Below are 13,553 nucleotides of genomic sequence, written 5' to 3' on the forward strand. Positions count from 1 at the left end.
ATTAAAAAGACATTTAGAAACAATAAAAAGTGTAGAAATAAAAGAAGTTTTGGAGGATTTGAAAAATTATATCAAAGAAAAAGACAAACAGATAAAAGATTTTATATATAATAATCAATAAAAAAAGAATATTATAAACTAAAACAAGATTGAAAAACTATAAAAATGAAATCAGAATTAGTAATAATAGAAATGCTCAATATTTTACCACTAACTAAATCTATACAAATTATAAATTTATTTGAAACAAAATATGAAGAGTTGACTTTAAAATTTGTTATAAATTTATTCGAAGCAAAATATGAAGAGTTGACTTTAAAATTTGGTATCAGAGCCAAGTTAACGATTAAGGGTAACACTTTCTCTTTAAGCAACACTTTTAGTGATACGTTTAAAAAAAAATCAGTTAACAAATGTCCACAATTAATTGATAAACTTCTTTATAGTCACCATAGGTACAATAAGATAATAGGTACCGGCACCATTATAGTATGTGTGAATATTATGACGACGGAATGCTTAGAATTTAAAATTATCTAATTCATTTTTACTGAAAAGAAAATTAAAATAATAAAGTATTTTGGATATTTACCGAAAAATAGAGAGATGAGAGGGACCCAAGTTGCTAAACTTTTGAACGAGACAGCATCAGTCATAACCCAGCAGAGCAGCACACAGACAGGAAGCGTTTATCCTTTCACTCTCCCTCGCCATTTCCAACTTCCAACTTGCAACGCCACTTCGCCGTCGCTCATGGCGGTGGTCCTCCGTTGCCCCACCTTCCTCTCCCGCCCTCGCCCTCAACGTCATTTCTCCGACCACAACAAGCCCCACTTTACTCGTCAGTTTCTCTTCTCTCTATCTTACTTGCAAATCTTTCCTTAATTCACCTAAGCTTAGTGTGTTTGCAGATTTGTAAGACAGTGATAACTCTTATTTCTCCATGAATCAGGAAAATTCGTTTGCCTTTCTTTCAAACTTGTTCCTTGCCTTAAAGTTACATGTGATGATGCTTCTTGTGGAGTTCGAATTCCGATGGTTAGTGATTGAGTGACTAACACACTGTGGATTGTAATGTTTGTGAGTTCTGTTTGCAAATTGATTGGAATTGTTTGCCTAATTGCCATGCCTCTTCAGGAACACATACAACAAAGGTTCCCATCTCTCATGTTTGTGGCCACCAATGTTTTGATGTACTCTGTTCCTTCCAAAGCGTTGGCCGAAACATGTGAGGCTGATAATTCTCTATTCAATATGCCGATACTGCTAGCAGTAGCCCTCATTGGAGCTACTGTAGGAGGTAAGGTTGTATGAGCTTCCAAGTATGTTTGGCTGCGTTTCTTTCTTGGGACCGAGATTGGGAGACTGGGACTCAGTATAGTGTTTGGTGATCGAACTAAAATTTCAGTTCACGGACACAAAGTTTCAGTACTTTTAAGTACCTTCAAAAAGTGGGATAGAAGACTGAAATGTTTAGGGACAGAGATTGAACTTTTATAATATTTCTTTCCAGAAATACTTTTATTTAACTTTTTAAATTCCAAATTTATCTTCAGTCTCCATATTTATCTCAAATCAACTATGATAACGAGACATAATCCAATTCAGTATATTTTACATCAAATACAATATAAAAACTTAATTGAGTTTCTGTCTGTCTCCCGTCCAAACGTTTATGTATTGATCTACAAGGACTTATAGAGTACAACTTTGTTGTGTTTCGAGATATTGGTTTTTATTTGTTGGTTTAGTTCATCTGCTATTGTTTTGTCTTTGTTTAAGATATACAAATACAAGAGTATGGTTTAAGAGTAATCTATATGAAGCATGAAATTTGCAAATTCCTGTGTCGAATCCAGAAATTCTCGAGTGTTTGTTTTATTAGAGGAGATGGCCTACATTACACCTGTTGGGTCCGGAACTTCCCGAACCGTACGTTAACGAGGAATGCTTGTGCACCAAACTGTGCTATTGTTATACGCCTCCGTGAACACCAGATTCCTTAGAGATTCTCAAGGGATTGCCTTTTGTTGGGGTTTGGGAGGTGGGACTCTTGAAGACATCACCTTGTTAGTTGAGAGGTTCTGCTGTAGACCAAAAAAGGAAGGGGGTTACGAGGGAAACACTGGGAAATAAATGGGATTTGTGTTAAGAGAAGACACTGTAATGAAGCTAACGGGAAAGAAAATAGGAAATAGAAGAAAACATAAATAAAAATAATTTGATAGGAAAAAGTAAAAGTAGCTTTTATCCTTTGATATGTTATTTCTGTACATTTGCTAAACTACAGTAGATGCATTTAATGTATACTCATTCATAATTGTTGTACTTTGCTTTTCTTGAAACCATAAATCTTATGGCAGGGTTGCTTGCCCGGCAAAGGAAGGCAGAATTACAGAAGGTGAATGAGCAGTTGCTCCAGATCAATCAAGCTTTAAGGAAGCAGGCTAAAATTGAGTCCTATGCCCCTAGCTTGAGCTATGCTCCTGTTGGTGGTAGGATACCTGATAATGAGGTTATTGTTGACCCGAAGAAGCAGGAACTAATTTCTAAGTTAAAAAATGGAAAGAACTATCTAAGGAATCAGCAGCCAGATAAAGCATTTACTGAGTTTAAGATTGCACTTGAACTTGCACAAAATCTGAACGATCCTATTGAGGAGAAAAAAGCTGCTAGAGGTCTAGGTTTGTTATCGTTCCTGTTTTTCTCATAAATGTTCCGTCTTTGGCTTTCCCTCTGTGTGTTCATGTATATGTGTTTTAAGCTTTTATGTGCATTATTGAGTGAATGATTTTACAAGCAGCTCCATGAACACAATGTAAATATTACATGCATATTTCAGGTGCTTCACTTCAAAGACAGGGAAAATATAGGGATGCTGTAAAGTATCATTCGATGGTTCTGGCCATCTCTGAAAGAGAAGGAGAGGACTCTGGGAACACAGAAGCTTTTGGAGCAATTGCTGATTGTTACACTGAGCTTGGAGATCTTGAAAGGGCAGGTCAATTCTATGACAAGTACATTGCAAGGCTTGAAAAGGACTAATCAGTCACTCTGAAATTCCTTACATGTACCGAGTTTAGAATTAGTTTGAGTTTTCCGATGGCTAGTCACAATGTGTTTCCCAAGGATTTTGGCTCTACCAAATCCACGTTTTTCTTGACTCAGAGTTCATATGCTAAAACTGTCCATTTGAATTTGAAGTCAATGTTGTGCATACCCTTTTTGAAATCATTAAGGATGTATGGTCTACATGATCTCAAGGGAGTTAACATTAGAAGCAATAGATGAGGTTTTACATTGATTCTCCAAATCTTGTGAAACTATATTATTATGCTATATGCCTTGCAAGTTGAATTTTGATAGTTGTAGAAATTTGAGATCGTTGATTGTATCATGTTTGAAAAGTAATGTTGTAGTTCCTTGAGAGTTTGTAATTGAATAATTGCTTTATGCCTTAGAGGATTAATATTTCAAGTGCTCAATTCAAGGATTTGGTGTTATCTAGTTGCTCTAATCTGAAGAAGGTCAACATTATTGCTTCCAATTTATTATCATGTCAATATTGTTGTTATAGCGCCAGCATACCTTCCATGTTTTTCCGGCATTGTTCTAGTCAATTGGAAGTGAATGTTGAGCTCAACATGGAGTCTTCCATCATTCGCCTCTTTATCTATCAACCAACTTTCGTAAGTATGAACTAGCTGCTTTATTGGTTCAATCATTCTGCTTGCATGTTTACCTGTTTCCTTTATATTGGTCTTTATGTACCTTGTATTATGTAGAATTTTTGAAACTCATATGCATTGCCAGTTTTGTCCCTCCACGGCTCCACCAAGGATCAAACACTTAGGTGTTGGGAGACATGAATATCTGGATTAGGATCTGCTTCTTGTGAAGCTCTTGCTCTCAAGATGCTGCCCAGAAAATCAGAACCTATTTCATTGAGCTTGAACTCACATTTTTTTGCAGTAAAGAATTCATTGAGGTACATTGTTGTCTCCAAGTTTATTTTCATCTTATATCAGATACATTTCAGTTCATTGGAACAAAATGTTATGTGAAACTTCTAAGTTCTAACCATACTTCGTTACTTGTCAAAAGCAACAGTTTTAATAAATAATAATTGATACAAATGAGAATGCTGTTGATTCTGTTCTTGGAATGGAAATATTACTTGTAGGTTAGAATTGTAATATTCTTGTCATTTACTTTGATACTGCTATTGCTATGCGAATTTAAATTTTTATTATTTTCCAAGGCATAACCCCAAATCCTGGGACAGACGGTGTATAACTGCGTGCCATGTCTACACATTGAGGAAAAGTGCTCATGTATGTAGGGAATGCTAAACTTGGATTTCTTATTCAGTTATAATAATCATACTCCTTCTGATCTGTATTTATATCTCATTTCTTGAACACATAATTATTAAGAAACATGACATCAAGTGTGAAGTGTAAGCTTCTAATATAATGGGGCGTTAAAGAATTACTCCGACAACTAAGCTTTTTCGTGATGTTTTAACAAAAAGGCACACCAAATTAGCTAGTAAACACACTATACATTCACACACCCAATATTAAGGGCTCTCATTTAATATTAGTCAAGTCTCGAACTCGGATGCACTTATTATAAGAGATTTTTTGAAGGATTAAATAGAGTAAAAGACAAATACGTCCCTGATTTTTTGGCCCATGCGAGAAGTAAGCCTTTACGTATGTTTCTGGCTCAAACTTATTGAGGCAATCCCAAGCACCCTGGTTCACTGCCTTCAGTCTTTCTATACATTCTTTGAATTTCACAACTGTAGTGCATCTGGCACACTCCCATACAACCTCTCTTATGTACAAGTCCTTGAATCGGTTTATGAAATTTTTTCACATGTGCATGACGCAGTTGCGTAGCTTTGCATGTGGTATGACCTCCTTTATGGCATGGAGTAAACCCTGCATTGAATGGTGGCAGGAAACATTTTCATAATGGAATAGCAATGCAGTTAAGAAATATAATATCTGAAGTGTACATGACTATACCATGAGTACATCTTACCTTCTGTTGATCCGATATGAAGTTTCAGCCATGATTTGCATCATCTCCTATGTCTTCCTAAAGATTAGTCAGGAACCACTTCCAGGCATCCTTGATCTCAGCCCTGACTACCCCATATGCAACAACATAAAATTGGTTGTTTGCGTCTTGCGCAACTGCTGCTAGAAGCCAGCCCATGTAATGCGTTTTTAGAAAACAACCATCCAGGTACAGCAAAGGCCTGCACCCATCTTTGAACCCTCTCTTACAAGCATCTAAGCATACGTATAATTTGTCGAACACATGGGGGCTTCTGGAATTGGCATGAGCTCCAGCCTTGCGGATGATCCTGGATTACTACTCAGAATCTGCTCACAATAGTCCCTCGTTCTCTTGTATTGTTCCTTCTCGTTTCCCATTATCTTATCCCTGGCCTCCACTACTGCTCTATACACCATCTTAGGATGGGGAGATAATGAAAATTCTACTCTTAGGAACTCAGTTGCCTCCCTTGTGTTCATGTGTGGTTGGGTAGCCATCTGCTTCTCAATTTTCCAGCTGATCCAATGCTGGTCAGCTGCATTGCTCCCTAAATCCCTTGTACAAGTATGTTCTGGCTGGTACGTCTTGACTTGGTAATACTGCAGGATTTTGTTGTATGACAAATGAACCAAGAACCAACACTCATTATCCTTATAGCCCACTTTGACCCTCTCCCTATCATTCTTGATCCACTTCAACTCCCTCCCCTCGGCAATGAATGAGTCCTTTACCACATCTTTAAACCTTTCAATAGTTGCAAACCTCGTCCTAACTCAAATCTGCCTTTATCGTGAGCACAGTGATCATTAAACTTTGGAAATTTGTGGTTGTTATCTTCATCCTCGGATGATATGGGTGTATGCAAATCATCAGACACGTACTCAAACATGATTTCCTCAAGCTCTGTTGGGGCTTCACTGACATAGAATCCCTCTACCACTGCATTATCTGGCACCACTTCAGGCCTATTGCCACCACCTTCTTGATCATTTGACCCATCAGCCCCTTGCAACCCACCATCACCACCTGCCCCTGTTTTAGCGTGCCCACTGTTTTCTCCTCTTGCATTCCCCCTCGCACCATATTGCAGCTTCTTTTTTTCCATCTTAGATTTTTCCTTCAACCCTTGCCTCTTTGCAACCGGCTTCTTGGGGGAGGTTTATACAAGACATCTTTTGTGCTCTCGTACTCGTCATCCGATGAAGAGGAAGTCTTTAGTTCCTCTGAAATTTCATCCACATCCACTTCGCCATCACCACTCTTGCCAGCATCATCTACAACCTCTAGAGCATCACCGGGGTGATCAAAGTATATGTGGAACTCAAGAGACTGTTGGTTCTTCAATAAGTTCTCTCGCATGCATTGATCCCTGCGTCCCCATCTAACACGTTCAGCCCAGACTCAATGTCGGCACTTGTTCGATCATACTAGTATACTGCCTTGTATGACTGGTATCCCAAACCCTTAAATAACGTTACAAGATCTCCAAAGTTCACAAAGTCTAGGTCCATCTCAGGGAACCTCTCTTCCTTACCATTTTGATAAACCAGTGCACTATCACTTCCTCTCACGAAGTTGCCTCCATGGTGAAAAACCGGCACCACAAACACATCAACCATCTGAAATTGACCAACGAACAACTGTGTCATTATTAGAATAGATTTAAAATTTATGAATGAAACCCCGCTGCCCTAACACAATCCCTCCTACTAGTCCTACACACGACGTTCTAAAAATAATTTTTACACCACATTACACCATTGTTACACACACTGTCAACATGCACACATGATGACTTCACCCTTGGTACATGCATCAATAACAGAAACTTCATCACTAAGCAAGGCAATCTTACTTTCTCACGAAGACGGCAGCGATGACCTCAACAATAACCTTTCTTGCCTCCAACCACAACTTCACCCCACACCGATTGCTCTTTTATGTAGTGCAATTTTTCGAGGGAGAAACAGGGAGGAGGGAGTCTGAACGTTTTCCTTCTTAGTGTTTTCAGTAATTCAGAAACTCATACATGGGAGTTATGGGTATTGCTTATGTGAATTAAGGTGTGTTCGAGGGGTGGGGGAGAACCAGCGACGTTTTGGTTCCTGGAGATTAATCCGTCCTCTTTATAAAAGCCCATTCCACGTGTCAACCCGTAACGGCCAGGTTAGCGCCACGAGAACCACATCAGCATTTTCCGTCAGGCCCAACGAAGTGATTTTAGCGGAGGGGTAAATATGTCCACATCTCCGAGGGGTCAGAGACATGAATATATTTTCCATTTTTCGGAGACGAAAATGTCCGCAAAAAAAGATCAGACATATTTGTCCTTTATTCAATTAAATATTCCTCAGCGATCCAAAAATGCCAAATTGGGTCTTAATCATCAAATATGTTTGACAATTTAGTTCATGGAACCCGTTTAATAGTTGACGTGGCATGTTAACAAAATGGTTAGAAACTGAAATACACATTAAAACAAAATAGTTTGCTTTTTTGAGCCACCACCACCATCACATTGCCATCACCACACCTACACAATCCCAACAATCATGATCAACAAAGAGGCCCTTCTCCCCTTTCTCTTTCTTTCTTCCTTCTTCCTTGCATCTTCATGAAAATCAAACCATCCCCACTCAATCCCAACAACCTCTATCAACACCCACCACCATCACCACAACAAGAAACACTCGCCCTTCTCCCTCGTTACATCTCTACCTTCATCCCTCTTAACAACTACAACTCAAAATGTTAATATCCCGAAATTCCAAAAAACTATTCAATTCAAAACAAATGAATGCAATGGCGAGGAGAAGACGCAATGCAGGGTGAGGGCATGACGAACTTTTCAGCTGTTAGGCCAATGTGATGAACTTTCGTGCGAAGAAATGTCATAAGATGACTACAATATTTCCCAATTCTTCCTATATCAAACACAATCGAATATTTCAAAAACATTTCACATTTTTTAACACAAGAAAATTAACAATGACGACCTATTAAGTATTAACATTATTTTATCAAATATAAGGACTTAATAATAAACCTCTTAACTTGTATAGACTTAGCTAAGTATCAACAGTATAATTAAACTTTATTTTATTAACAAATCATCTCTTAAGAGAAGAAAGGTAATTTTATTTTAGGAAACTTGTTTAACAAAAGTGTTTCTTTTGTACCTTTGACAACTTTAAGGGGTTAAATCACAGTACTGACAGAATAGGATCAAAATTACTCGTGTCAAATTTCAAAGAAGTTATTTACAATTTTTGTTCTAATTTATATTAAAAACAAAATCACCAAAAAGTCAAGTGCTATCAACAAAAGCACATTTACTTTATAGCTGATTTACCAATAACTTTTAACTACTCATGAATTTGGGTGAAGCCCAATTTTTTTGGCAAAGCACCCCCCAACCTCCTCTATATTGGTTATTGAATTCTTTACACTTGAACTAAGTCAACCAAGAAATCAAAATCTAATGAAACCATGATGAGTGCTAGCTAGTGTCCAAAGGTTTTTGCACATCATTCTCAAGTTGTTTCACACACTTAACAACCTGTTCAACTTTCGTTGATAAGAATTTATTTTGCTCCTCAACAGTTTCCAGAAGGGAAAGTATCAGCTTGCGATATTGCTGACATTGCTGATCTCGACGCTCGAGTTCCTTTGTGAGTTGTCGAATTCTCTTATCCTTCGATTCCTAGTAGTAAAGCAAAACATATTATTTTTAGATTTCATAAGCTCACAAATTCAAAATGTTTAAGGAAGCTGTAGGACAAAAGATGGCAACACAAAATCATGCAAATATCAATTTAGATTCATGCCTATGGTGCGCTCTCAGAAATTATATTTCCACAACAACTCAAGCTTGTTTCCTAAGAAGATAAGTTCCGTATCGTGATCAATTTCAAAATGCACCTCAAGATTGCAGGAGAAATCCTAGAATATCTACCAAAAGTATAGCATCAGACAATGGATAAATGTAACAAAGTAGGATGGGAAGAATAATTATAATTTATAACAATATGCATAAGATGCAACAAAATCCAGACTAGATCAACTCTTTTCACTAGGGCTGTTTCAGGCTTCTACATGCGTACCAAGACTCGGTGATAGAACATGCCAATTTCTATTGTATCCATATAGAATGAAGCAGAGATATTCAACCCAGTTGATACAGACTAAGCTATCAAACAACCAACAATCTTCAACAAGGGCAACTGAACACACTTCTGCTTGGTTTGGATATTATTTTGGTACCCAACATTTGGGCCAAGTCCTAATTCAATCCCTAACGTTTCAAACGTCCTATTTTAGTTTTAAAAAGTTTCAAACGTTCTATTTAAGTCCCAAAAAGTTTCAAACGGATTTAATATTGTCCTATTGTTAAATTTGACACGAACAATTAGCATATTTAAGAGCTAATAACGTTTTATTTCAACATGTAAGTAAAATCGACCCACCAACGTAAAAGCTTTTCCTTTGATTCTGAAGCGTTGATGATTGATAGGATTGAGAAGAGGAAGTGTTACAAAAAGGTTTTGGTTATGTTTCTCTAACACAAAAAGAAAGATATAACTTAACAATAGTGTTGTTAATGTTCACGTCACTCATTCCGTTAACCATTCGTGTAAATTTAACAGTAGGACAACATTGAACTCATTTGAAACAGAAATAGGACGTTTGAAACGTTAGGAGTTAGGACCAAATTAGAATTCGGTCCAACAAACATTGGAAACCAAAATAATACTTTACTCTAGAAAAATAAGACACAAAATAAAAGGAAAACAAAAGGGTTAAAGGATAAAAAAGAAGTAGCAAATCGCAGCAGCAATAGATCAGGTCCCAACACTCATTCAGCAATATTTCGAAAATCAGATACACACCTATGGGTTGTCATAAAACAGTTTTATCTCCTGGTGCTCACAGATAGTATATTATACCACTGGTTAGGGAACATAAATTCACATGAAGGTGGCATTGACAGGGGTAAAAACACACTAAGTATACTGGTATAGTGTCGGCATCGGGCTAGGTATTCCAAAACCTGACATGTGAATTGTTCTAGCACCCAAAACTACTAAAACTGTACAACCCCAAGTTGAAACACAATTTTAATTTTTAACAACAATGACAAGAATATCTCCCTGAAGTAATACCTGCAATCATGACTTACAGCGGATTTAAGAAAAATATGACTCAATGGCATTCAATTTCTAACATTATAAATATAATCAACAGATAGAGAATAATCTACTCAATGTGAGGAATTGAAGAAAGGGAAACTTACTGTTGTACGATAAGAACGAACACCAGAACCCATCAGTGGATGACTATGTTCTTTTACAAATTTAGTAACAACCCACTTCCCACATTTATTAACTTTGACCATCATCATTGCCTCGCAGCCTTCTCTTATGCTAACCCGTGGTTTCCGATAAGGGTTGACTTTATCATTTTTCCCTCTCACATGAAAACCTTCCTTATTGCAAGTAAGACGACGAGAAATAATTCTGTTGTCAATTTCAGAACGATGACATTTATCAATGCGCACAATAAACCCTTCCTGTCTTGCATATTCATCATAAAAGTTCTTGGCATCAGCTTCAGAATCAAATTCCATACCAATATATGGTTCCAAAATTGAAGCTCCCACACATGGTCCTACTGTTTTTTCAGCAGAACTTTCGTTAGCAGTTACCAGTTCAGCTTCCAACTCCACTAACCAGATAACAATAAGCAATTCGTTATTCAAATAACATATTCCCTCTTGAACTTATCAACACAAAAATCTTGCATATAAAAATATATATATTTTTCCTCTAACTACTATATGGAGCCAACTTGAAAGTAATTCACACAATTGCAACATCATCAATGAGAAAATCAAGGGTTCAAGACTTCAACAGCATATAAATACTAGCATGACAAAGCATAAACATCTGATATTCATATCACTGATTTTCTCATTAATGATTAAAAATTCTCACTTTACCGTCGAAAGTTCATGGTGAAACCACAACAAGAGACCAATAAAATCCTAAATTTTCTAATAATCCTAACTAAATTGGACCTATCTATAACATGAAACCACAAGAAGACATAACCCATTCATTACAAACTCCAAAAATCCTTAACAAATAGACACTGTTCTAAACCCACATTGCGAAAACACACAAGACCACGCTTGAAAAAGCGAGAATAATCAAACTATCCTCAGAATTTAGTCAAATTTTTTCCTCCGCAAAATTGGATTTTCCATAAAGTTCTGTTTTTGCATAATTCAACATGAAAATAACAAGGTTGGAGGAAAGGAGGTTAACGCAAAAGCTTACTTGTTAGCGTGTAGAACAGAGCAGAGAGAAATAGGTGCGCGTGGAAGAAGCAGGGGGCTCACTCTTTTTCTCGTAAGCATAAAAACCAAAAACGGAGTTAAAAAAGAAAACGGGAAGAGAGAATACAAAATATTGTTTTGATTCAATATTTCAATTAACTATGGCCATTGTTTGTATTTTCATTTTTCAGGATAAAAGAAGTATTATTTATAAGATTTTTAATTTTAATGTATTTTATATGTCAAGCAATTTTATATGTGTATCTAATTACATAATGTTTGTTAGAAAAAAAAAATAACAACTATTTACATTAATTACATAAATGATTATTCATATAAACGTATATGATTGAACGATTATATAAAATATTTTACATTGTGAGTACATCAAAATTAAATTTTATTATTAAAACCAAAAGTTATTTATTTTTTAAATTATTTTATTTCTGATATTTAAGAAGGGCCTGTATCTCTCTTAAGTAGTTATAGAGAGAGAAATTATGAAAAAAAATAAATTACAAATTTATCTTTATATGGATAAATTTACTCATCTAAATATAAAATCCTAACCATATATATAATTTTGTTTAGTATTTTCAATTAAAAAAATATAAAATTATATTATTTTAAACCACACCAAGTAATATAAAACAAAACTGTAGATTTTATTTTATTTTTTTATTTTTAAGTTTACTCACAAAAATACGCTTTTCACATGTATATTTATTATCAACTATATTAGATATACACTAAATATTAATTGTTCGTGTAAAATAAATATTAAAATATAAAATATAAATTAAAAATAAATTAAATACAGTATATATACACAAATATACGGTACTACATAATTTGGTGACATTTATGCATATAGAATTTTTTATTTAATATATAAGTGTAATTATCCGTGTCATATACGTAATAAGATTGAAATTATAATTTTAAATTATTTTTTAAAATTAATTTAAATTATAATAATTTGATTAATAAAAAAGTAACATGTTATGTATTGTTTATTTTTTAATCTAGTGTTAATTAGATTAACTCTAAAAGTTATTAATCGGTTTTAATAATCTACTTTTTTCAATAAATCAGACATATATACTGAATGTGATCATAAATAATATAGTAATAGTTAAATCTACCAACAAATATATTAGTTGTTATCACACTATAAAACAAATTAAATATAAAAGCTATTAGTACTTATAAATTTATAAAATCGCACTGTTTTTTATTCCTGCAAGGGTTTACTTATCAAATAAACTTAAAATATGAACAAAAATATTTATAAAATGAACCTAGCATCACTTGAGAGAATAATGGAAAATAATCGACTTACCTTGTCATCCATGACAATTATTTCTATGTAAGTGGTTTTGTTCTTGTCAAATTTAAATGGCACTTTTCATAACCTTATAATTCTTACCTTTATTTTTCAAACTTTTTCATTACATAATCTACCATAAGTAACATTGTTGATAGAATCGTAATTAGTAGCACTTAGGTATGAAAAATAATAAATAGAAGAAGATCTATGTTTGAGGTATGTTCTAAATGATAAATAATTGTAACAATTCACTATTACTCCTTTTATATATATATATATATATATATATACTAATTATACACGGTAATAATTAGCAAATATTTTCAATGGAGATACTTGCTACAATTAGGTAAAATTTATGCCATTATATTTTATTAACCTTTTATGATTAATTCAATAGGAATTCTTACTCAATATATATGTTATCTACACTAATTATATGCTAATATTTTTAGAAAAGAGCTAAAAGAAGAGATATATAAATATATAATATTATTGCTATATAGGAAGCATACATAAATTGTTATATTTTTTATTATATTATACAACTTAAAATTATAGTATCATGTTATTATTAATTCTAGATACTTGCTATAATAATATCAAATTTAATTGTGTCTCTAAATAAATAAAATAGATAACATTCAATATTATTTTTTTTCTTTTTTACATTCAATATTTACTGTAAATATAAAAAGTAAAATAATTAATGAAAAAATATGAGCAGGAAATAAAACATATTAATTAAAATTCAATTTGTTATCTAATTAATCTTGTGTCCATATGATATAATTTACGAAAATGTTATGAATC

The 13,553-nt window shown here is 34.3% G+C and overlaps 2 protein-coding genes across 3 annotated transcripts; one reads left to right on the plus strand and one right to left on the minus strand.

Moving 5' to 3' along the window:
• The first annotated feature begins 633 nt into the window (after nucleotides 1-633).
• Nucleotides 634-3,503, plus strand: LOC107464492 (protein FLUORESCENT IN BLUE LIGHT, chloroplastic). The gene is made up of 5 exons (XM_016083413.3): nucleotides 634-841; nucleotides 953-1,038; nucleotides 1,138-1,300; nucleotides 2,364-2,684; nucleotides 2,843-3,503. The coding sequence occupies exons 1-5, from the start codon at nucleotides 754-756 to the stop codon at nucleotides 3,043-3,045; spliced, it is 861 nt and encodes a 286-aa protein (XP_015938899.1). The 5' UTR covers nucleotides 634-753; the 3' UTR covers nucleotides 3,046-3,503.
• A 4,778-nt stretch (nucleotides 3,504-8,281) lies between these two features.
• Nucleotides 8,282-11,528, minus strand: LOC107464530 (protein FAR1-RELATED SEQUENCE 5). 2 transcript variants are annotated; one of them, XM_016083458.3, is made up of 3 exons: nucleotides 11,412-11,528; nucleotides 10,367-10,797; nucleotides 8,282-8,776 (listed from the first exon to the last, which is right to left on the minus strand). In XM_016083458.3, coding segments are annotated over exons 1-3 (636 nt in total). In that variant the 5' UTR covers nucleotides 11,413-11,528; the 3' UTR covers nucleotides 8,282-8,572. The 2 variants fall into 2 exon arrangements, with proteins under 2 accessions (XP_015938944.1, XP_015938945.1); XM_016083459.3 differs by having other exon boundaries at nucleotides 10,367-10,743; nucleotides 11,412-11,510.
• Nucleotides 11,529-13,553: the final 2,025 nt, after the last annotated feature.

This window comes from Arachis duranensis, chromosome 9 (assembly GCF_000817695.3).
Source record: "Arachis duranensis cultivar V14167 chromosome 9, aradu.V14167.gnm2.J7QH, whole genome shotgun sequence".
In the NCBI taxonomy this organism is placed as follows: Eukaryota; Viridiplantae; Streptophyta; class Magnoliopsida; order Fabales; family Fabaceae; genus Arachis; species Arachis duranensis.

What these genes read in the sequence shown, in the direction of transcription:
- LOC107464492 (XM_016083413.3), top strand. Translation starts at nt 754, where the DNA reads ATGGCGGTGGTCCTCCGTTGCCCCACCTTCCTCTCCCGCCCTCGCCCT. An exon ending in GTGGAGTTCGAATTCCGATG is followed by an intron (nt 1,039 to 1,137) that starts GTTAGTGATTGA and finishes ATGCCTCTTCAG; the next exon opens with GAACACATACAACAAAGGTT. An exon ending in AAAAGCTGCTAGAGGTCTAG is followed by an intron (nt 2,685 to 2,842) that starts GTTTGTTATCGT and finishes TGCATATTTCAG; the next exon opens with GTGCTTCACTTCAAAGACAG.
- LOC107464530 (XM_016083458.3), bottom strand. An exon ending in TTCGTTCTTATCGTACAACA is followed by an intron (nt 8,777 to 10,366) that starts GTAAGTTTCCCT and finishes CTTTACTACTAG; the next exon opens with GAATCGAAGGATAAGAGAAT.